At 42.2% G+C, this 24,814-nt stretch overlaps 1 protein-coding gene across 14 annotated transcripts in view; it reads left to right on the top strand.

The window, feature by feature from the left end:
• The window catches only part of baz2ba (bromodomain adjacent to zinc finger domain, 2Ba), a 67,461-nt gene extending 42,736 nt beyond the window's left edge, over positions 1–24,725 (top strand). For 2 of the 14 annotated variants that reach the window (XM_058088875.1, XM_058088876.1), the window contains 31 exons: positions 82–720; positions 4,417–5,161; positions 6,117–6,386; positions 7,537–7,597; positions 7,746–7,854; positions 8,565–8,666; positions 9,202–9,430; positions 9,919–10,011; positions 11,017–11,078; positions 11,307–11,372; positions 12,032–12,097; positions 13,316–13,360; positions 13,618–13,650; positions 15,360–15,425; positions 15,737–15,877; positions 16,182–16,436; positions 16,633–16,856; positions 16,972–17,046; positions 17,131–17,362; positions 17,449–17,511; positions 17,871–18,015; positions 18,113–18,885; positions 18,993–19,245; positions 19,622–19,777; positions 19,893–20,053; positions 20,138–20,466; positions 20,990–21,125; positions 21,262–21,408; positions 22,716–23,017; positions 23,153–23,296; positions 23,386–24,725. In XM_058088875.1, the coding sequence (XP_057944858.1) occupies positions 82–720; positions 4,417–5,161; positions 6,117–6,386; positions 7,537–7,597; positions 7,746–7,854; positions 8,565–8,666; positions 9,202–9,430; positions 9,919–10,011; positions 11,017–11,078; positions 11,307–11,372; positions 12,032–12,097; positions 13,316–13,360; positions 13,618–13,650; positions 15,360–15,425; positions 15,737–15,877; positions 16,182–16,436; positions 16,633–16,856; positions 16,972–17,046; positions 17,131–17,362; positions 17,449–17,511; positions 17,871–18,015; positions 18,113–18,885; positions 18,993–19,245; positions 19,622–19,777; positions 19,893–20,053; positions 20,138–20,466; positions 20,990–21,125; positions 21,262–21,408; positions 22,716–23,017; positions 23,153–23,296; positions 23,386–23,542 (6,279 nt within the window). In that variant the 3' untranslated portion in view covers positions 23,543–24,725. The remainder of the gene's footprint in view (positions 1–81; positions 721–4,416; positions 5,162–6,116; positions 6,387–7,536; positions 7,598–7,745; positions 7,855–8,564; positions 8,667–9,201; positions 9,431–9,918; positions 10,012–11,016; positions 11,079–11,306; positions 11,373–12,031; positions 12,098–13,315; positions 13,361–13,617; positions 13,651–15,359; positions 15,426–15,736; positions 15,878–16,181; positions 16,437–16,632; positions 16,857–16,971; positions 17,047–17,130; positions 17,363–17,448; positions 17,512–17,870; positions 18,016–18,112; positions 18,886–18,992; positions 19,246–19,621; positions 19,778–19,892; positions 20,054–20,137; positions 20,467–20,989; positions 21,126–21,261; positions 21,409–22,715; positions 23,018–23,152; positions 23,297–23,385) is intronic. The other 12 variants (XM_058088888.1, XM_058088877.1, XM_058088882.1 and 9 more) reach the window with 12 other exon arrangements.
• The last annotated feature ends 89 nt before the right edge of the window (positions 24,726–24,814 follow it).

Raw genomic sequence — 24,814 nt, 5'->3', positions numbered from 1 at the left:
CGACAATTGCATTGCTCGGGATTATTATTCCAAAAGTGACAAAAATCCTATTTTCCACTTTTTTTTTTAATTTCTCCCCAGCTTCTGGTACCAATCACTGGAGAGACGGACAGACCACTCTGTGGGGTCCCCTCAGTAGAGCACCCGGACAAGAAAAATAACCACATACAGACAGTCCCCTCCAATCCCCCAACCCTCATTCCCATGGCCCGCGCGGCGTCTCCCCCTGTCCTGTCCCCAACCTCACCTATGGCTTTACACAGCTCCAGGTTAAGACCAGAGGGGCAGCCACAGCAACAACACTTCAGTGTGATCCAGTCCACTGGCCTAGCTGCTAACTCAAAGCCTCTGGCTCTCCTCACTCAGCCCTACAGGGAGTCTTCACCGTCTTCCTCTCCCATCGCCCTCACCACCTCTCCAAAGGCGTTCTCCAGCTCTTCCTCTCCCAAACCTCCCAAGCTGTTGCCTTCCTCCTCCCCTCAGCACCTGCCCCTCTCCCTCTCCTCCTCCCCCAAACCCGTTTCGGTGCCCTCCCCCCCACGCTCTGCATTCCCGCTGTCTACCTCCCCAAAACATTTCGCTTTGACCTCATCTGTAACCAGCCCCCAGAAGTCCTCACTGAAGCCACCTCAGTATGCTGCTGCTGGCACTGCCAAAGCCAATAAGAGGAAACTGCTGGAAGACTCGCTTGCGCAGATCAATGAGTTCAGGCTGAAACAGGTAAGATAACTTCATTTAACTCAATTTAAATGAGCATGTAAAGCTAAAAAATATTGGAGCCAAAATCACGATGTAGCTATGATCCTCCCCCTGTGTTTGGAGAAGAGCTTCCTTGACATAGATGGACATCCTCGCTCATCTTTCAAACCCTTCTTCTCTGTCCAGAATATGTACATTTGAGTTCTCAAAACTGGTAATTTAATTGATGACAAGGCTCAACTTTTTAATATATTTTTTTTTGTTTCATTCTGAGTCCCACTTTGTTTTTTGTTTTACACCCTTGAACGCATCCTGGTTATGAGCTCTGAGCAAAGGGTGTACATATAGCTTTCTCAATGCTGCCTTAAGATTTTTCCTGTTCTTCGTCCATCCAATTGTTGTTTCAAAATGGTGACAAGGAGATATACAATATTGTAAGCAGCAATATTATTACAGTTATATGCTACAACTTTGTCTGCTGCTGCAAGAAAGAGTAGATACATACAGCGGGGAAAATAAGTATTGAACACGTCAACATTTCTCTCAAAAAACATATTTCTAATCAAGCTATTGACATGAAATTTTCACCAGATGTCGGCATCAACCCAAGTAATGCACACATACAAAGAAATCCAAACATTTATGTTCATAAATTAAGTTATGTGTAATAAAGTGAAATGGCACAGGGAATAAGTATTGAACACATGAAGAAAAGGAGGGGTAAAAAGGTCTGGAAAGCCAAGAAAGCAGCTGGAGTTTGTCAGTATTTAGAAGGTTAACCTGTCCCCTATTGGTGCAAAGTAATATCAGCTGGTTTAGTCCCGATTAATGCCTTTTAAAAAGGTTTCTCACCAGCAAGGTGTTAGACAAGAAGCATTGCATGATGGGTAAAAGCAAAGAGCTGTCCAAAGACCTACGCAGCCTTATTGTTGCAAAACACACTGAAGGCATTGGTTACAGGCGCATTTCTAAACTTCTGAAAGTTCCAGTGAGTACCATTGGGGCCATCATCCGGAAGTGGAAAGAACACGGCATTACCATAAACCAGCCACGGCCAGGTGCTCCTCGCAAGATTTCAGACAGAGGAGTCAAAACAATCATTAGAAGGGTTCTCAAACAGCCCAGGACCACTCGTGGAGAGCTTCAGAAAGACCTGGAATCAGCAGGTACCATTGTTTCAAAGAAAACAATAAGTAATGCACTCAACCGCCATGGCCTCCATGCACGCACACCACGCAAGACTCCATTTTTGAAGAGGAAACATGTTGAAGCTCGTTTGGAGTTTGCGACACAACATTTGGATAAACCCATGACATTCTGGGAGAACATACTCTGGTCAGATGAGACCAAAATTGAACTCTTCGGATGTCATAAGACACAACATGTTTGGAGGAAAAATGGCACTGCACATCACCCCCAAAACACCATACCAACAGTCAAGTTTGGAGGTGGGAGCATCATGGCGTGGGGCTGTTTTTCAGCATGTGGTACTGGTAGACTTCATATCATTGAAGGAATAATGACTGGAGAAAAGTATCGAGACATTCTTGATCAGAATCTGCTGTCATCTGCCAGGCTGCCAGGCAAGACAACGATCCCAAGCACACAGCCAAGGTAACACTCAACTGGTTGAAGAAAAAGAAAATAAAGCTGCTAGAATGGCCCAGTCAATCACCAGACTTGAAAATCCTTGGAAAGAACTGAAGATGCGGGTTCACAGAAGAGACCCCCGGAACCTTGAAGATTTGAAGGCAGTTTGTGTGGATGAATGGGCCAAAATCACACCTGAGCAATGTATTCGACTGGTTTCTCCATACAGGAGGCGTCTTGAGGCTGTAATCACCAACAAAGGTTTTTGCACTAAGTATTAAATAAATTTCAGTACGCGTGTTCAATACTTATTCCCTGTGCCATTTCACTTTATTACACATAACTTAATTCATGGACATAAATGTTTGGATTTCTTTGTATGTGTGCATTACTTGGGTTGATGCCGACATCTGGTGAAAATTTCATGTCAATAGCTTGATTAGAAATATGTTTTTTGAGAGAAATGTTGACGTGTTCAATACTTATTTTCCCCGCTGTATATGGACACATTTGACGTTATGGGGAATTAGGCAATGTGTAAACCATGTGGAACATTCATTACTACCAAAAACAAAACTAACTTGAAGCAGCATCTGCAGGCAAGTCACTCTTGACAAGTGAAGTAAAGAGAAGTGACAATTTGCACAATAATCTTGTATTTTTACGTGTTTGTAACTGGTACGTCTGGACATAAAAATAAAAGTAAGACATGCACAGCTTGGTCACACATTCAGTACACACTTTTCACTCTGCTAGCTCCGTATTGCTATGTGACTTGTTGTTAATGAGTGTTCTTATCATCGGCTGGACTGTGCAGGTTGGAATGTATTTTGTGCACTGCGTAGATTTGTCTGCTGAGAATGTGAGAGCAGTGCGCAAATCTATGACCTAAACTAATTTCTAAGAATTGCTGTTAAAATTAACATTTCCTCAAAAGAAGGCTGTTTGTCGGTGAGGTGCAGATAGACAGCCGAGTCTTGACCACAAGGGTTGTGGCTTCACTGTTCTGCAGGCTGCTACGTTGTCTCGGCTAGACCATGTTTCTATGTGCCGTGTCTACATAATCCACACTGCGTGCATGTTATAAATTCCAGTAACAGCTTCAATTATATAGTAATTTATGGATGGAAAGAAAGTTGACCGTAGAAGCTAGTGTTTCCGTTACGGCACCTTCTTGCGCTGACGTCACATTGGTACATGTACAGTTATGTCGTATTTTATGCTTTACTAGCATTTTTTTTGTAAATCAGCATCTGAGTATAAGGCGGTCCTTGAAGGTTCTAGTTTTTGCTCATCTACTTAAATGACACACCAATGTCTCAAACACAGATACTAAGTTTCTTTTTTAGTCAGGTGTTAATTTACTGCAGTTACAACAAAATGAAACCATTACAACAATCCCCATTGCTCTGCGGCGTTTGAAGTATGACAAAGAATGACATAAGGCAAGAGTTCCTTTATAGACAATACTTGAACTGTTGAAGTCTTTACTCTAAGTTTTTGTTCCAAAATCACTCAATTTACATATGAATGCCAGCATAGTAATCAATATCCTGAAATCATCCTACTTTGTGAAAATCCCCCCCCTTTTTTTAGTATTGCAAATATGGAGACTTACTATGGCCTAGATTCCCTCTGTGGTTTCAGCACTTTTACTGTATTTCACGGCCTATGAAATTGATTTGTTTCACTTCATATCATATTTAGTTGAAAGTGCGATTCTAAAATGTAACCTTTTCCTGAAAGACTTACTCATGCAGGCGTGGCATCATCACAGCAGGAAGGCAATGATGAAAATGAGAGCTTATCAATTGTAATGACAAATCATTATACTTTTAGATAGGTAGTATCTCTTTTGTGAACTGTGTTGAGTGCGCGGTTATTGTATTTGTGTTTTTTCATTCTCAAAGGGAGCCTAGACACAGTTAACTGTACCAGTGTTCTGCATTGTAGTTAGTCACCTGCTCAAACAATCAACAGTGATGTAAACTGACAGCTAGAGCAACTGCACTTTGTTCCATTTTTTTCCTGACCTTTCATTGTGCCTCTCAATTTGCCTTTCCTACTCCCTCCCTCCCTCGACTCCCTACCTCCTCTTGTTCTCCCTCTCTTCTCCTCTGCTCTCAGACTCTCATGTCCCAAGGGCAGACGTTCCCATCTGAGCTGAGGAAGCAGGGGCCAAACAAGTCTCCCAAAGGGAAGTCTCTGTCTTCTTCACCATTGCCACCCGCTCCGCCTCCTCCACCCCAGAACAATCACTCCAACCTCTTCCTCTCGAGTGCCCTGCTGGGGCTTCCTGAACCTAATCACCCCAATGGAGTCATCCAAAGCACCACTCAGGACGCACCTTTGGCCCTCATCACCAAACCTCGCAAAGACTTTGCCTCTCAAGGCAAATCCCCTCAGTGCAACTCTGATGGTGGATCAATGCCTGTCAATCTTAGCACAGGGGCAAGTAGGACCCAAACAAGCGCCCAGGCTGGGCTTCCGTCACAGCCACCTACTACCTCACCCCATGCCGCCAGTTATGGATCTAGAAAGAGCAAGACCCTAAAGTGTAAGGCACAGACTCCAGGACTGGCACAAGGACAGGGGCAAACAGGGCATTTAGCAAGCTGGAAAGGCTTCTCCCAAAACCATCTGGTACAGTCTTTAGTGGATTTGTTTCGTGGAGGAGAGTCTGGGATCGGCATCCCGGGAGTTGGCATCCCCGGTGTTGGGATTCCTGGAGTGGGAATACCTGGGACTTGTAACCCCACGGCTGGTCTCCCTGCTAACAAGGAATCTGATGACTCGGGAGATGATGATGATGATGATGAGGATGACCTTGAAGAGGATGAGGATGAGGAGGACTCCGATGATAGTTTGTCAGGTGGGTACATTTCGTAAAAGTGAACATAAATATCGACAGTTTTTTTGTTTCTGTAATATTAATTTGCGCAAATGTATATACATGAGCACTTGACCTTTGGCTAAAATAGTCCATTCACTCGCAATGCAATGTCCCATTGACAGTGCCACCTAGTCTCAGATCAGCCAGCCTGACATTTGATGAAACTGTTAATGGATGCAGGGTGTATGCTCAAATCATCAGAAACATACTCATGAAAATTGGGCTCAGCAGATGAGAAGAATGAAACAATAATAGTAAGATATGCCTTTATTCGTCCCTCAGTGGGGAAATTTGTATTGCACAGCAGCAAGAGTACAGAGTCAGTTAAGCAGTACAAAATACATAATATAGAAAAATAAACAAGTATTAGCAAAATCAACAGTTTTTTTCCCCAGAGTTATATACAATACAGTATGTAGATAATATGAAACAAGATGAGATATATGACCAGTCTATACACTGAGATCTTGTTAGAGAGTTAATATGATGCATTATGGAAATACTTCACATAGAACTTAGTATATTGCATTTAAAGCTTAATAGCTGTGTGTAACTGGCTTGAGTAGTACATTTTAGTAGTAGTTTTCTCCAGGAACTAAAATTTGGGTTCACACTGCAATGGGCATGTGGCCGACAACGAAAGGCAAGCAAAGAGTACCAAATGCAAGTGACCTGTTTATAGTATGGGCTCGTATAAGCTACAGATAAGACACAGGTGACAGAAGGCAATTTGGGAGTGCAAAGATAGGAGATCTTGTAGCCAGTGGCCCTGCGACATGATAATATGGCCAACTGTGGCAATGAGATCTGCACAAGCTCTAAAAACATTACAGCTTTTGCATGGCACATGTTACCAAACTGGCATGTCTGCACCTTTACATTGATGAACTTGACACAAACCACTGTGACATTGCCTACTGTTTTTATATTTCAGAATCAGACAGCAACTCAGACAGTGACATCTCCGGAAAGAAAGTGAAAGAGTCTAAGCAGCTGTCATCTGGGTCATCAAAAAAGGAGATGACTCCCCGTAGGCTAACCAAAAGCCCAGAACTACTGAACACCTCAACCGATCACACAGCCACCAGCTGCTCCCCTCTCAATCTTCAGGTCATCAAGACACCCACTATTGTCACCAGCTCCAGTGCCTTGGCCTATCACAGCTCTCCCGGCTCCTCCTCATACACCCTAGCCTCTCCCTTAGGTAATGTGTGAAATATCCGATGCAAACCCTTTAAAAAGGATGAAGATTAGTTTCAGTCAGCCTCCATATAAGAAAACAGCTTGCTTTTTTTTCTTGTACCTCCTGCTGACTTGTTGGAAGCAGCAGATGTTCACTTAGATCATTAAAACCATATACAATACCACAAAGCTGCAGCATGTGACTCAAGCATGGCCTGTGCTTTTGTATAACACAATATGTTTGAAGAGGAATCACTACCTTTAGAAAAAGCAGGAAGGTGGCAGTTAGTTGTTATGGGGAAACCAGAGAGCCAGGGTCCTGTAGTGGCATGCCTGAGAGCCCAGACTCCGCTTTTGGCACAGCCCTATCAGTGCATGGAAATGACTCAGATCAAGAAAAAATGACATGTTTAGCTTGTAGGAATTTTCCAAGCAGCCAGTGCTGTGTGTCAGTGCATCTGCTTCCACTTCAGTTTTTCAATATGTTAATGTTAAAGGAGACTTATTTCCGGATCTCTGTATTGAGTTGTGGACTCTTAAAGAGCACATAATAATACAATAACCCGCATAGAAAACTTTCTAGATCTTCCAGAATCTATTCCAGATGTATTTCCTTGGATTTCCAAAGCGGTTTGTTTTAATTTATTCCCATGACCCGCCTCCGGACACGCCCACTCCGCTGTGATTGTTTGCACTCAGGTTGTACAGGTAACAGCTTGTACTCGGGCATGCCCATATAAGGACGTCACATGCTGGATGGGGCCGGTGACTCCTCACAAGGCTCACTGTGAGCCGGTGTTAGGGGAAAAAAAAACCCTCTGAAAACAAGTTTCAGACTTCTTTCAAAGCTCTTGTCCAAATGCGCAAACCTCATTGTCTGTAACTTTGACATTGTTTCACACGATAAAACAACATTTATAGGTCAGAAAAGTGGGAAAAGCATAATAGTCCCCTGGTAATGCTTGTTTGGTTCAGTTTATAAATGGTGTTTGTGTTCAGAGCCCTATCAGGTAAGGCTTTCAATGGCTGCCCTAATGTTGTTTATGAAGAATTTGAATAATAAAAATCCACCACATAGAACATGATGAGGCCAGCGAATGCATAGATACCTGTGACAGTCCATAGTCTATTTTCAGCTGTCAAATCCGTTAATGAACTACGTTTCTCCACAGGTTTAGGAAAGAGGAAGCGGGTGATGGATGAGAAGGATTTGATGACACCTATGGAGTTGGGGTACGTATGAGAAGCTGCACTCTGGAATCAAGTGCATCACTTCAATGTGTATTGAATTGCCTGTCAGTTGACTAGTCTTACAAAATGTTTTATTTTGTTTCTCTATTTTGACTAATGTTTTGACTTGTTTTCATTGTTGAACACCTAGGTGGCGGAGAGAGACTAGAATCAAAAACGTGGCAGGGCGACCTCAAGGAGAGGTGGCCTACTACGCCCCTTGTGGCAAGAAACTGAGACAGTACCCAGATGTGATGAAGGTATCTATTGGAGCTATCCTGTCTTATCAGCTTGACCGATGCAGATGTTGTGAAGCAAACTAGATGAGCAAGTTGGACTAGCATGCATTTGAGTTATTCTGCAAATCCAGCACTACTCATCTACATTGCTGAAACAAATGAATGTCTATTGGTCGTAGTTTAATATAATTTAGATATTTATTATTTAAGAATACCCCCATTCTGCTTCCTGTGGCCCAAATAGTGAGATATATTATTCTTATATTGTCCTCTTGTGCCACTTCCTTCACCTCTCCCTCCACAAAGCAGTGATTGATGGTTAGTGTTGGGATGCACAGCTTTGGCCTCATTTGTACAGTGTGTGTGCCGATAATCTTTATTTGGTTCAACAGTGATTGTCAAACTGACTTTGAGTGCAGTGGTGCAAATAGAAAAATGGCTGCTCCGTAGCATCCACTCACTGCTCATCAGTCAGCAGGCAGTAAAATGCCTGACCACAGTTAAGTAAGAAAGCGCCTCAATTGTGCACTCCAAGGTCAGAACTGTTTTTCTTAAGAGCTTTTGCTTTTTTTTTTTTGTCCCCCGGCTTTTATCGTGATTAGTAAGGACTGCACAGATGCACTGTAATGGTAGACTCCCTCCAGTCTAGTGCCTCCCAGCTGCTTTTCAATGTCGCTAATTTCGCTTTTTTTCTGCCTAAACCAACGCCATTATTATTTTCTCTTCTGTAGTATCTATCCAGATATGGAATAAGTGGCATCACACGTGATAATTTTAGCTTCAGTGCAAAGATCAGGGTTGGTGACTTCTATGAAGCCAGAGAAGGACCCCAGGTGAATGCCTTTCATCTCTTTCTCACCCCCCCTTCCCCACCTTGATCCCTGTTCAGGCTGAGCTGTATGCTGCAGTCACTGTCAGGGCAGGGACAGCAATCAACTCTAGTAGACTTAGATCATAGATATCTCATTGTGTATGAGAAATGTAATAATCAGATGACATTACTCCCACAGGTATTACTTCCATTTGTTTTCATTTCAAGAAATATCAAACTGGAAAATGGATTGTTTTTGTACTGGCTCCACAGTAGAGTTTAAATAAGTACATTGCTGCGGGGCCAGAAAGTAGTTGTAATTGAACCTCTTCAAAACCTAATATTGATCATTAAAAAAATAATACTGACCCTAATAAAGACTGACTATTCAACCACCTCCAGTGAAGCATTGCAGAATGCATTTTTAATACATTTAACTCATCGTGAAAATTTTGCATTCTTGGAATTCTGCATCATGCGTCGAATGGTAACAAGTTCTTCACTGACACCCCTGCCTCCCTCCCCGAACTCTGTCTCTCTCTTTTCTCCTTCTTCAGGGTTTACAGTGGAGCCTGTTGAATGAAGAGGAAGTCATTCCACGTATTTTGGCAATGGAAGGTCGAAGAGGTCGCCCCCCCAACTCCGAGCGTCAGTTAGTGGGTGAAAGTGCCAAAGCTAACCGACGGAGGAAAGGACGACCCCCTAATGTCGGCGATCCATTGCCATTGGTGCCGGAAGGTCCCAGTCCCAGTGAGGTCAAACTCCTGCGGAAATTAGAGGCTCAAGGTCAGTCGAGGATGTGACCCCACACTATCATTTGAGAGCCTGATTTCAAACAAAGTATATTTTAGCAACAAAACCCAATATGAGAATTACATTTACTGTTCATATAATGAAGAATAATTGGAAATACGCTGGTGTGAAGAAGTGATAATCTATAACTTTGTCCAGACTGATAGATCTCATTTACTTTCTTTCAACTTTACTTTGTCAGGCAGGTGATTACTAAATGAGAACATGTGGGGCCTTAATCAGGCCTGGGTGCGGCTCGAGAAATTGAACTAATGTAATGTGTGATGAACCACAGTTTGTTGGATGATCCGAAACAAAAAAAAAAACTAAATCAGGACGGGGCAAAGACTTTTTTTGTATTCCACTTTCCTGCGTCTGCTTGTACATAGCCAAGCATGACCCTTTTATCTCTCATTTAAAATGCAAGGTCAGGAAAATAAATTGATAAACCAGTGACAATGCCTTTTTTTTCCTGTGTGCAGAAATAGCCCGACAGGCAGCCCAGATGAAACTCATGAGAAAACTGGAAAAGCAGGCGTTGGCGCGTGCTGCCAAAGAAGCTCGGAAACAGCAAGGTATAAAGTCCTCTTTAACAAGTGTGTTAGACTGTCAAGACAGGTAGTGGTTGGCTCTTAGCCTGGTCAGTGTTCGCATTCCTCCAACATGACTGGAATAAAGCCGATCCACCAGATTGCCCTTTTTGGTCCTTATTTTCAAAAAAATTTTGACGGGGCTTCTAAAAGGAGTGAATATTAGTTTTTTGAGGGGAGTTTATTTTGTGCTTTTGCCAATAACAAAATTCACTGCTAATGTGTTGTGATAACTACGATATAACACACACACTGCCACAGTGTCAGTCAGTGACACAAAGGGACAATGAAAGGCCAGTCAGCACTACAATGAAAACCCATAGAATTATTGTGATAGTATTATTGCGTAAAAAAAGATCTGGTTTAAAAAATGTTAATTGGCTTGTAATTAGGAAATATGCCTTTCAATGTTATTTTTCACTGGGGAAATAATGTGTTTTGATGTCATGAGCACTTTAACCATATATATTCATAGTGAATATTCTGTAGAGTGTTATCGGTCTATCATTATCTGTCTTGAAACAGCAGAGGTACAGTATAATGGGCTGCACTACAAGCAGCAGAATTAATTCAGACTTACCTAGTTTGCTGCCTTAAGGGCCTAATAATATACATTAAAATAATGTAAGTAAACCGAAAGCGTGCGAAGTACACACATTGAGGGGAAAAGAAATGGAGTGAGGTTCCCCAGGCTGAATATAACAATACAGGACAGAATGTGGCTTGGCGGTTTTTGTTGAAGTCAACAGTAGGCTTCAGTGCTTTCGCAAGTATTTGAATGTGAACAGGTTTATCGTGGATCAGTTCAGTTTTATTATTTCTTAGATTTCCACTTCCTACTTTGCATTCACATGCTCAAGTCTAAAACTGTTGGTGGCCAAGCCAATCAGTAGCAATTATGTGTTACTGAATCTGTGACATGAATACATCTGGGAGTCCAGCTGTGTAGGTCAATTGCATTAATTTTATGAACCATCTTGACTCTTGCAGCTATCATGGCAGCAGAAGAGAGAAGAAAGCAAAAAGAGCAGATCAAGATTCTCAAGCAGCAGGTAGGTTGACTCTGCATGTGTTGACAAATCGCTTTTTTTCCACAAATACATTCCTTACGTATAGAGGAAATACTGAGCAGCCCTATTTTGTTACTGATGGGTTTTAGTTTCCCATACTGCTGGCAACATTGAATATACTGTTCTTGTTGTCCAAACTCTCTGACCGTCATTTGATCAGAGTAGTTCATCCGATGGTCTGAAAATATTAACTTTTTTTTTATCTGACAGGAAAAAATCAAGCGTATTCAGCAGATTCGAATGGAGAAAGAACTCAGGGCACAGCAAATTTTGGAGGTACAGAATCTGATCCAACAGCACCTGATTAAGCAGAACATTCCTTGATAGCTGCAACCCCTCAGTCTATAGTGTTTTTAATCTTCCTAAAGCTCATTACTGAATAGCAGCATGCTTTGGAGGAGTTGCGTCTTCTTAGGCATAATTCCATATGGAACTAATGCTAAATTGGTCTTGGTTGACGGCTGTTGAATATTAAAATGGCGGTTCGTGTCTCTTCAGACCTTATTTAAATTGGACAGAAAAGTCTTTTTTTTTTTTTTCATCAGACAACAGTAACAGTTGAGCGTAAGTGGGTCGACTGGAAAAAAAAAAAGGTGCCACACACAAACGCACAGTGATGTACACAAATACACATACACACACAAGCGTGCGCAATTATAATGCCTGCGCTTCAAAGTGTTTTAGGAGGACTAAATCAATTTTGAGTCGACACGGTTGACAAGACACTCTTAACGGGAGGCCTCAACATTTTCACAATTACATGTTAAAGAGATACATAATTCATTGGCAGTGTTTTACAAATTTTGACTGGCATTCGGGGCCATGAAATCTTTGCTGAAACCAGGAAACTGCAAACATTCAGCTTAAGTGCTGCAGAGCTCTCATCCAAGACTGATTGATATGTGTCTAGTTTCAACTTGACTCTTTATTCACAGGCAAAGCGGAAAAAGAAGGAAGAAGCAGCCAATGCCAAAATATTGGAGGCTGAAAAGCGGATAAAGGTATGATTTAAGAAAGCCCCAATTGTGTATGATTATCTTGTGCATTTTACGTGATTTTACTAATTCAAGATTTCAACGTTTACTTGGAATAAAATACTGCTGTTAGTAATAATTCCTATAAAATGTATTATTTTCTCATCTAATCTTCTAATCTTGAAGCAGACACTCTGTTTAATCTGCTGAGACTTGCTTATTATTGTATGTGCATGTTTAATGAAGTTCAAGAGGTAGCTTTATGACCCAAATCGTTGGTACATGTTTGCAGTGTGTAGTTTATTAGTTCCCTATTGGGGTCAAAAAGTGTTTTTGTCAAAGTTAAACCTGTATTGAGTTATCAGCAATACACTTAGCATTTCAACTGACACATTAGCATGGCCAGCAAAGTTAAGTTGTTAACTGTGTAATGTTGTTTTTCATCAACCGCCAGCTTATATCAAGATTTTTATCAAGCAGAAGCTGTAGTATAAATTTGAGCAAAGTTACTCCAGATTTGTCATAGAAAACACCATATTCGGCCTTGTCTGCACCCTAAATCCTTGTTACCATTAATCGCCATCAACATTAATAAGGGCAACCCCGGGTCTGCTCGGGGCAGGTGTCCGACTACAGGAGGTGGCCCCCTTCGGCTCTACACTTGTACCTGTTCTCCTGACCTCCAGGGCATCACCTGGGCTGCCTGGAGGGGGTGTCCAAAATGGCATACTGTAGCGACCATGAGCGACTTCATAATATGTAGAGGAATTCCGTGTTAACATGATGGCTTTATTTAAGTGAAAGACAAAGTATTCTTGCGTCATGCATTTATTTGGTATTTAAACGTTTGCTAATTAGGTGGTCAAAATGCAGGATCTTCACCTCTGATGTGCTCTAAAACCTCCATAATCCAACCCTTGCGGCAAAACACATAACTTATAGTCCAAGGGCCGCCAAACAAAGTGCAAAATCTAATCAATGAAGCATGAAAAAAAATTAATGGATGTTTGGTCAAAAAATAAGTATTTTTTATACTACTTGTGTGTATATATACTGACTGGGTGCTGAGTTCAAATCCTGTGCAGGATACTAACTTGTTAAGCGTTTTTCCACTTTCACCTTGCTTATGCCCCCTTTTCACTTGGCTTCACTTCCAAAAAACATCTCGATTAGCACTATCACAGCTTATTGATTGTCCACCCCTCCCCCCACCCCCCGACCCTCTTATTTCTTTTTGCATTCAAGGAGAAAGAGTTGAGGAGACAGCAAGCGGAGATCTTGAAGCACCAGGTAGGTGCACTACAAATACAATCTTAACCACTGACTGCTGAATAAAGAACCATTTGCCTGTAACTTCTGTTGAATAAGAATGTGCAGCTGTGTGAGTGTGTTGTCTTTAAAGTAAGTGTGTGAATGTTGATTTGCATTTAAATGCAGGCATGTGTGGAAAAAATGTGGCGAATTAGCAAAATTATTATTTATAATTCTTAATATGAAACGCTTCTTGGTATTCTGTTTCATAATATTTTGCCAACTCTCTCTGCCAGGAGTTGGAGAGACATAGACTAGATATGGTATGGGTATGTTTATTTTTGTACATCTAACACCTGCATCGTGTAACTGGTTGTGTTATGGTTGTCATAGCAATGCATTAAGTGTAGCACTGGCTGCTGTCATACTACATTCTTCTGCATGGCTTTCCAGCAAAACAAACAAAAGAGAAATAAGAGTCAGTATGCTGCCTCCATCTGCTCGTCCTGAGGGACAACTGACCCTGTCACATTGGCCAGGCAGCTTCTACCCTCGCCCTCCCCCTCCCCACATTCCCTCACCCCCTCTTCTACTCAGAATGCATTGCAAAGACTGCTAGCCAAACCACACTCACTGTCTCAAAAGTGCACTCGAGGAGTTTCCATCCATCACATACATCGTCCTGATTGTTGTATTGGAGTAGCTTGTGTTACCCATGAGTGCTTCACAATTTGGCCCAGATGTTGAGCTTGTGTCTTGTTCGTCCGTGCATATGTTCTGCCGTCCACTCACAAGAGTGCTGGACTTTAACCTGCGCTAGCCCAGACACTCTATCATTCGCTGTAACCGCACAACGACTGAAAGACATGACTGAGAATCACTTTGTCGCTATGCTGGAGAGTCTTCAGAGAGATCACCAGCCGTTCGTTGAAGTAGCATGTAGCAATCATCAGCATCATCAGTTCTATCATAGAAACACAAGATACGTATATATCTGTATTTGCTAATTTCCCCACTGAGTGACGAATTAACGCATATGTTATAGCATTTTAGTTTGTCCATACCACATGCGCTTTTGAAGCTCTTGTATCAACCTCATGCAGTGTACTAGCAAGGAGAAACTATATTGTATTATTTAAATTAATTTATTGTACTCGATTAATAAGATATAGTCACAGAAAAATAGAAATTTTCATATGATTACAATCAAACCACCATGTCTAGTATGCCAGGCTTTCGGCTTATTTTTGTGCATCAAAAATGATCCTCACAAGCATTTTATTCGCTGTGCTTGGAATGTTCTTGGCAAACTGAAATGGTGGTAATTGTGTCTTTTTGGTGGATCACAGTGGGAATGACAGTCTCATATCGTCGAGGGGAAAACCTGAAGAGATCAAATAAAATGATAGTCAGTCACCGGTGATTCGTGTGCCCTTTTGCAGCAGACTGTGTATCATGCACCAAAGAACAAAATAGATGTCTCATCCTCAGCAGTCTCATACTGTGCTAATACTAAAGCAGCCAAATCCACTGAAGTGGAACTGCTCTGTTTGTAGCTCCTCTTTACCGCCTATTCCTCTTTGTCGTCCCCTCAGCACCAAATAATATTAGTAAAGCATCAAATAAACATCCACAATAGCTAATAGATTTTGATCCTACTTTCAATGTGGCATGTCAGAAGACTTTTGGATGCCAATATTTTATTGCTTCTGTTCTGTCAGCTTTAGTTTATAGAGGCGCCATCACTGATTCCAGCTGCTTCTTTTTTGAGCCTGCCATCACATCTACTATGTATCGCATCTATGTGTTGCTTTTTGGTTGTCATTGTACTACTGTACTCTTCACGTATGCTTCCACCATACATGTGAAAGTGTATACATGTGAAGCATTGTTTTGTGTTTGTTCCAAGTATGGTGCCTCTAATATATTTAGAGCATCACAATTTTCTTAAAACATACTAAAATTAGTATGGCCTTGATTAGTACCTGTGCAATATGTCCTTGTTACTGTAATGTGCCTTTGTTTTCTGCCACTGTAGGAGAGAGAGAGGAGGAGGCAGCATGTAATGCTGATGAAGGCTGTTGAGGCTCGCAAAAAAGCAGAGGTAGTCCATAGACATGCTAATAAAAAGAAACACACGCCACACCATGAAAACAGCAAGTAGTTGCCTCGTCGCATCACTATACTCCAATACTCATTTTTGTTCACTCTTTTCCTCCGATATTTCATTCCCTCCACCTCAAGTAAACAATTTAGACCCTGGAGCAGTTTTCCTTTGAATGCTGGCAGGCATTAGACTGCACCCTTTAACACTTGTCACCAAAGTCAAGTTGTCTGTTTTCCTTGCACAAACATACTCTAATGTACGTTTGTTACATTTCCTCCTAACGCTTCTGCGAATTCTGGACTCTCCAGGAGCGTGAGCGCTTGCGGCAGGAAAAAAGGGATGAGAAACGGCTGAACAAAGAGCGTAAACTGGAGCAACGGAGGCTGGAGTTGGAGATAGCAAGGGAGCTGAAGAAGCCAAATGAAGACATGTGTCTGTCTGATCATAAGGTATTTAGGACCCTTGTTTACACATTCTGTGTCAAGGACTAGATTTATTATTTTGGTTTGCTTAAGTGTGGACTTAATCATTTAATGGTTGTTAAATATGCATACCGCAAACAATAAACAGGAAACATTTTCATGATGGTCATTTAAAAATAGACTGTAGTTATTGTTTTTATTTTGTAGAGGTGTGTGCCATCAAGTGGCTAATGGGAGTACTACATTGTACAACATGCTATACCACAGTGTATTCACATTAACATTCATTATCATCATCACATTATAAATGTATACACATTATCTCTGTTAGGCTCTCCCTGAGTTCTCCCGAATTCCTGGGCTCATTCTTCCTGGACGCGCAGTGTCTGACTGCTTGATGCTTATGCAGTTCCTGCGAGGCTTTGGGAAGGTTTTGGGGCTGGACTTGAATATGGATGTCCCAACACTGGGTATGCTACAGGAAGGCTTGCTCAATGTGGGCGACAGCATGGGCCAGGTCCAAGATCTTCTTGTCAAACTACTTTGTCTGGCAGTCTGTGACCCCGGTTTGCCCCCTGGACAGAAGGTACGTTAATAAGTCAAACTTGTGCGGAGGATTGTGTAGTTTGTGTAGTAACTTGAATTTTGTGATTTTGCACTTTGCATAAGATGTAACAATGCAAGACGATATGCACAGATGTAACTTCACTGAAAAATAATGCCTTACGGTACGTTCTACTTGAATTAGTGGCATATAAAAGTTAATAATTTTTTTCTGCTAGACAAAGACCATGCTGGGGGACCACCTGACCAACGTTGGCATCAACAGGGATAATGTGTCTGAGGTGCTACAGATGTATATGGGGGCCCATTGTGCCAATACTGATCTGGCCCCTCTGGCCCTCAGTCTGAAGACCAAGGCCTTCCAGGCACACACTCCGGCCCAGAAGGCCTCCATCCTGGGATTCCTAGCTAACGAGCTGGCTTGCAGCAGAGCCGTTATCAGGTAGGACGGCCATCTAATCAAGTTCCTCTCTGGGATACACTTCATTTTGACAATAATATTCAAAGTCACATACTTACCAAAGAAATGTATCTGACCCTTGATGTTGTTCTTGCAGTGAAATCGATAAGAACCTGGATCAGATGGCAAACATGAGAAAAGATAAGATTATTATGGAGGGTAAACTTAAGAAGTAAGTTATCCATTTCATGATTTAAAGGAATTTGGACTGTTTTGCACCTTTACACGCAGTCGTCATTGTATTTTGTCTTTTCAGGTTGAGGACCATTTATGCCAAACGCACTGGAAAGAGGGAGGCCAGTGTGGGTGTAGAAGAGAACCAGTCAATCGGTACTCCATCATCTGCTGCCAAACGCAAGAGGAAACTCGGTGGAGACAGTGATGATGACGATGACGACGATGAGGACAGTGACGATCCAGCTGATGATGATGACGACGATGACGAGGAAGACATTAAGAAGGTTAAAAAAGTGGAGACATACGATGAGGTACAAAAAGATGACTCAGTCCGTAGATGTATTCATAACATTGGCCTTGGCCGGCAGTGGACTCATTTATTGTTCTTTTGTGCTAGGATGAAGTTGACCATGCGACCAGTGTGGAGGAGCTGGAAAAGCAGATAGAGAAGATGGCTAAGGTGTGTTCAAAAATGCAACACATTAAACTGCTTAAACATAAGGTTTTTGAAGCAAAAAGGTACATTATTGTGCTGTTCTCTCCCATAAGTGCTAATAGTAAATATGTTTTGCTAAGAATATGGAGCAACATGCAACTAGGTCAAGTATTACTTACGGCATCAAGTGCAATGTGCATTATTTGTGTGTGTATTCTAACATATGGCTTGTTGCTAATTAAGGCATTATTTTGGTTGAATGAATTTCCTCGTTTGTAGTATATATTGACCAACATTTGGCAGCTGGGTTGTTTTTCTCTGGATGTGCATAAGAGATGTTTTATTCTGTGAAATAAAAAAATAACTGATCTGTACTGTTGCAGCAACATCACCAGACTAGAAGAAAGCTGTTTGAAATATCCCACTCCTTGCGCTCCATGATGTACGGCCAAGATCGTTATCGACGTAGATACTGGGTACTTCCCCACTGTGGAGGAGTCTTCATTGAAGCCATGGAGAGTGGAGAAGGTAGTTAGATTTTTGTCTGTTGGTATTTCTTGAACAGTTTAGTTCATGCAACAAAACATGAATTCAACAATAATGCACATATTTTATGTGTGCGCAGCTCCAGAGGAACTGGAGGAGGAGCGACAGAGGAGGAGGAGAGCAGCAGCAGAAGTCAAGGTCAAAGAGGAACCTCTGGACTTTGACGTCCAGAAAGAGAAATCCACGTTACTCACCGGCTGCTCACAAGGCTTGGTGCAACAGAAGGATGACAAGAAGGACTCTCCAACTCACTTCTACCAACAACAAGGCTACGTTTCTAACCTTTGTTCAGATACTCTCAGAGAAACTGTGAAGGCCGAGGACCAGGGCAGTCCTCATGCTGGACAAAATTGCAATCTCATGGGTACTCCTATTGCCACAAGCATCGTAATGTCATCCTCCCCCTCTCACAATACCTCTGAGCCAGCAGTAGCAAAAACTGCTGTGATTATCAGTAATGACACTTCTAATATCCCCGGTCCAACTTCAACATCTTTATCTGTCCGGTGCCTGCCAGCCCTGCATGAAAGCCCAGGGAACACTCCTCCTGCCTCATCCCCCGCTCCATCCCCACAGCTCACCCTCCAGGCCAACGACCAGCTGCTTCGAGTCCTGACAGAGAGGAGCGGACACTGGTTCAGTCTGCTCCCTCGTGCCCCCTGTGATCTCTCTTCCCTCACTACAAACCCCCCTGGAGCACTGCATGCCACTCCCCAGGCGTCCTCCACACCAAACAAACCCAAATCCCCCCCTCCATCACCTGCCCTTCCTCTCACCCCTTCTGCAGCGTCAGCCTCTGCCAGCCCACACCACCCAGCTGGCATCCTCACTTACCCACTCTCAGCCCTGCAGGTGAGGCCGCTTGGAAACGTGATTGTGTAGAGAATTACCTGAAATGTATCGCCATGTATCATAGTAATCCACCTTGACCCACTTCACCCTTTTTGTTTTCTTAACAGGTGAAGTCAGGTGGCTCATTGCTAGGAGTGTCTTTGGGCAGCTGGCCCAGTGGTATGATAAGTCCCAGCCTGCCTCTGTGCAGCAGCCCCAGTCCCATGCCATGTCAGTCTTTGGAGGGCAATACTGCAGCAAGTGTGTCCAGTAAGAGTGACTCGCCTCTACCTCGCATTGAGAAAAGTTCATCCATGCCATCTCCTGCCATGGAGATACCAAAATCTCTGGACCACCCGATGCCTCGCCCCATCCCAGAGGGTAAGAATCTATGCAGCCATGATTGAATAGCCAAGATTGCATGTTACTATGGTAACATGATGGAGGTGGACAACATGTATGATCCTACAAAAGCTCAACAAATGTCCATATGAGCCCTGGCAAGAAGTCTGAACATGAATTAGATTTGATACATTTAGGAAAATTATGTGTAATTGCTTTTTATTCTAATAGAAAATCTTGTGAATAATAGCTATGTGTCATGAAATAATAGAAACATGTTTATGAATGGAAAAAACATACATGTTTGCATACCAACAAACCAATGAAGCTGGTTTAAGGAATCTGAATCATGTGATTCAAGAGTTTCACGGTCAATGTATCATGACCTAATGTCTGTTTGTGTTCATTTCCTCAGACCTGCTGACAGGTTGGTGGCGTGTGTCTGACATCGAAGAGCTGAGGGCCTTGGTTGGTGCGCTCCACAGTCGAGGCATCAGGGAGAAAGTCCTCCAGAGGCAGATGCAGAAATACATAGAGATCATCCCCCAGGTCTGCACTAAACACAAAGATGGTGAGTGATTAAAGCATGAATGTAACTAAATGCGAACAAATTAGGCGTATGTCTTCAGGGTATATGGCGTTCCATATTTATTTACCCATGTTTATGTGTGATATTGTCTATCTAGTGGCCATGATTGAGCTGAGAGAGCTGGAGGAGAGCCAGGTCAGTGTGGAGTCTGTGCGTGGCTGGTGTGTGGAGGAGCAGGCCATGGAGATGGACATTGCTATATTGCAGCAGGTTGAGGAACTAGAGAGGAAGGTGACTGCTGCCAGCTTACAAGTTAAGGTATTTAATGTGAACATTTTGTTAACATAGTTTTGCATGTTGTGTTCGGGTGTCTTTTAAATCTGTCTTGATTTTGTCCGCCAGGGCTGGACTCATCCTGATCCTCAGTCTGAGAGGGAAGACCTGGTGTATTACGAGCACAAGCCCCCCACCAAATCAGGACCTGCATCCGCTCATGTGGGAGACAGGGACTGCAAGGATCACCCAGAGGAGCGGGGGGAGAAGGGCGGGGTGATGCGTCACCCGGACAACCCATTGGACATAGCAGTGACACGTCTGGCTAATCTGGAACGCAACATCGAGAGAAGGTACCTGAGGAGCCCCTTAGGTACCACCATTCAGATCAGGCTGGATAATGTGGGTACGGTCACTGTCCCTGCCCCCGCACCATCCACTAGTGCTGACAGGGAAGGGTAGGTCATCTCTCCAACCGAAGCTCCCCCACTCTCCCACTAAGACCCTCTCCTCTGTCTGTGTGTGCTTTTCCATATGAGTCAAAAGTGAGGGTCTTGGCTGCTTTCACAGCGGACTTTTTGTGGTGGCTTGTTTTCTTTGTTTTTTGTTGATTTTGTGCAGTGTTTTTGAGGGAGAGTGGGAGGTCTCCACTGCACTCTCTTGTTTTCTGTGAAGGCATTGTGTATGTTCTACAGTCATCTGCATGGTGTGCATCAATAACATTGGCTATGGTCTACCACTCTTCCAGCATTCACTTGGGCAGGTTTTACCCATTCACTCTTTCTGCATGAATACCCCTTAACGTGATAAAATCAATATCAATCTCTCTACCCACACCCCCCAAAATGCTAATGCCTGTGACTGCTCAGCTGGATCTCTACTGTCTTGTTGGTGCCTCATGTTACTGATTAATATTATACTATATACAATGTGTATATGTGATCTTTTTTCTTATTGCCACAATTTCATATCTTATCCCAGTGGTGAAGAGGAGGTTGCCCATGGTATGAAGGTGTGGAGGAAGGCCCTAAGTGAAGTACGCAGTGCCGCCCAGCTTGCTATGTGTATCCAGCAGCTACAAAAATCCATCGCTTGGGAGCGCTCCATCATGAAAGTGGTGAGCAGCAGTTTTAAATTAAATTAAAATTCTCAAGCACAACACACTTCAATTACAAAAGCAAGCTATGCCCTTTTGTAGTTTGCATTTTGTTATTAAGTCACCCTTGTTATTAACTCACCCACTTTCTGTTCAGTATTGTCAGATTTGCAGGAAAGGGGACAACGAGGACCTCCTGCTGTTATGCGATGGCTGTGACAAAGGCTGCCACACTTACTGTCACAAACCCAAAATCACCAGCATCCCAGAGGGAGACTGGTACTGCCCAGCCTGCATATCCAAGGTATCATCCCCCTCTGTATTGCATCACTTGTACAAGAACCACTTTTTAAAAAAACATTTTTTCAACAAAATTAGCCGCCACCCCCACCCATTAAAGAAATAGATTTGTTTTTGCATAATCCTGCTAATAGACAAAACATAACCACAATACAGTATTACGGTCGTATCTCACTACATTGTTGTTCAAACGTCGCTCCATCCCTTTTCTATGTCGCTTACCCTCACTAGTATTGCACTAGGGTCGCGGGTATGCTGGGCAGATATAGACTACCATTCACACTCGCACATCCGCCTCCAGGCACGCTCACTCTGTAGTTGGTTAACGCTGTGGTTGGTCACACTAATGAATACTTAAAAGGAGTTTCGGTTTGGGTTTGTGCTGCTAGCTACGGTATAGCAGTTTTATCTTTTTAAAATGTCAGATTTTAAAATATAGCCATATGGATTGGATCCCGAATCCGATCTGGAAGTAGAGACTGGAAGCAGACACTTCTACAGTATCGGTAACCGAATGTGGCCACTAATTGTGGTGGGAAATGGCTATTAGCAACCCCGCTCTCTGTATGCAAGCACTTTTGCTCCAATTATAAACACAGGACACTGATAAATTGTTACTTATTGCTTGCTCAGTCCACACGACCAAGACACATCGGAAAGTCTTACTGGCCCATGTTCACAAAACGGTCCAGTGTGAAATCCCATTGACTGATTAAAATAAATTTCTTTTGCTGGTAGGTAACACGCACCTGATGATCGCCAATGACAAGCTTTTGTTATTTTCTAATTATATTAACAGGCACAATAATAATAATTATCATCATCATCATCATAATAACATGGACGCAGGTAAAACCTTCGTTTTGTATCCCAGATGTCACTTCCTGGCCACACGTCTGGAAGACATGTATTTAAACGCAGAAGAGCACAACTTTTATATGTCTTAAATAGCTTATCTCCTCTGATCATACTACGACTGTAAATTAGGTAATGAGTGTATAAAAATACAGTATATACATATATATATTATATAGTATATAATATACAGGTGATGATAGGGTGTTAGTTCTTGTCCAGAGGGCTCTAATGGTGGAATTTGTATACAGAGGATTCACTTAGTGCTGTCCAGTTTGGAACTGGGTTTGGATTACCGTAGCCTTATCCGTATAAAAACACTTGTTGTTTTTTTTAAGTTTGCTTGTGTAAGGTGTGATAACTTGGTTAAATGTTGTAGACAATGGTGATAATGTGTCTACTGTTCAATGTAGCAGTTGTGACTGCACCAGATCTCAAGAACGGTATTTTTTGCAGGCAAGTGGTCCAACTCCCAAAAGCAAGAAGCCTCCAAACAAACCAGTAGCATCCAGTGGGGGAGCTGGTAAGAAAGGCGGTGATGCAAAAAAGAATGGGAAGCAGGCGGGTAACGGAGAGGTGTCTGAAGACGACTCGGCCAGTGCCAGCAGCACGCCCAAGAAAGGTTCAAAAGACAACAGCCGCAAGAGAAAAACAGAGGAATGCTCACCTGTTGTGCCAACGTCCAATCCAGAGAGCACTGTGTGTGTTAAAAGGGCCAAGACTGCTCGAGACAACAACAGAGACTTGGGTTTATGCAGGTATTTGAACTGATTGCTGCTAAATGATTGTATGGAACTAATTTCTATAATTAGGGTATCCAATAGGCCTCCTTTCAATTAATCAAGTCATAATCTGCTGGGAAATCTGATGTACTCTTTTTTTGTTTACATCAGGGTTCTCCTTGCTGAGTTGGAGCGACATCAGGATGCCTGGCCTTTCCTCACACCCGTCAACCTAAAATCAGTCCCCGGTTACAAGAAGGTCATCAAGAAACCGATGGATTTTTCCACCATACGTGAGAAGCTTGTGAGCAGCCAGTGAGTACCCATCTCTTTCCTAGAAGATCTCTGATTTTACCTGTTTTACCCTGTGCAGAAATTCTAACTGATACTTTGTTTCACTGTAGGTATCAAAACCTGGAGACTTTCATCATTGATGTCAATTTAGTTTTTGACAACTGTGAAAAGTTTAACGAGGACAATTCCGACATTGGTCGAGCTGGTCACAACATGAGGAAGTTCTTTGAGAAACGCTGGACTGAGCTTCTAAAACAAACCAATTAAAATATCCAAACATTCTTTTTTCTCATCCTCATGAACCCATTCTACTTTCATATAGGGGCACCAGGTTTTACTTCATCGAGAGAGATGCGCTAAGAGAGATGCCACCATGAAATAAAAGAGTTGTTACGTGAAGTGCGCTGGATTAATTACAACAGGGATCCAAAACCCCAAAGACTCGCAGAGAAATGGGGTACTGTAGTGCAATACCACTCCCTGTGTCAGAACACTGCACTGAATGAATCTTCACTGATGCGCTAGAATACTTTCCACTACCTGTAAATAGTTTTTTTTTGGGTTATTTAATCGTATTATAGTGAATGTATTTAATTTTGTAATAATTATTTATGAATCAAGGTCCACTTCATTTTCTATGAAAAGGAAGAATCGAAAAAGGAATGTGTCTGTGTTCTAATTTTTCACCCAAATATCCAACAAAGCCAAGAAAAAAAAAAGCTGTTTACACTGTTGAGTGCTTTGGGCATCAGAGGACTGTATTCATTAGTTCCAACTGTAAAACTGCATTCATTCACAGGAACAGCAGAGAGACAGTTAGACAATGGGGATTCATGTGTATATACTGTTTATTAATGTCAATATTTTGTCTTGTTTGAAACGATGTGTACAAATGGATTAAGAATATTAAGATATTGTTTATGCCTTAGAATGATTGTAGCATTCTATTTTAGTGAACGTGATGAAAACATTATCATAAATATTGTTTGTACAGTATATACATATCCTCTGCAAACACTGTGGTATCCTTAATCTTGGTAGTGCCTACCCTTCCAACAGGGGCATGTAGGGGATGTTATTTTTATTTTTTGTTTTTATGACATTATTTTTTTATATGATTTCAATCCAACAAGGCCTCCAAAGTTGGACAATGACACAGACATCATTCCTCACCACAGATATGAAAACAAGGAACAAGCATTCACCAATGCTTCCGTGATGAATTTCCTCATCTGCCAGAGGACCTAAAGGCCATTTGTAACCACTGTGTTGAACCTTGCTGTGTGTTGTGGCCTGATGGAGGCAGCTAGATTTTTTTGTACCCAAGTCGAGAGTACTTGAAGTTACTTTATTTAAGATATTGTGGAAAAAAGTATCATTCTTTTGTAGGAGCTTTATTTTTCACTAGTGTGTGGCACGGACCTATTAAAAGGATGTTTTTCGACGTAAAGACATGGACATTGTTATTCTTTGAAATTCCATTTTTTTTTGCATGTAATGCCAAGGTAGCGTTGAAAACAATACAGTATGCTTTAAAAT

This window comes from Doryrhamphus excisus, chromosome 12, assembly GCF_030265055.1.
Source record: "Doryrhamphus excisus isolate RoL2022-K1 chromosome 12, RoL_Dexc_1.0, whole genome shotgun sequence".
In the NCBI taxonomy this organism is placed as follows: domain Eukaryota; kingdom Metazoa; phylum Chordata; class Actinopteri; order Syngnathiformes; family Syngnathidae; genus Doryrhamphus; species Doryrhamphus excisus.
The sequence above is the reverse complement of the archived record's forward strand: the minus strand, read 5'-3'. Positions and strand labels throughout refer to the sequence as shown.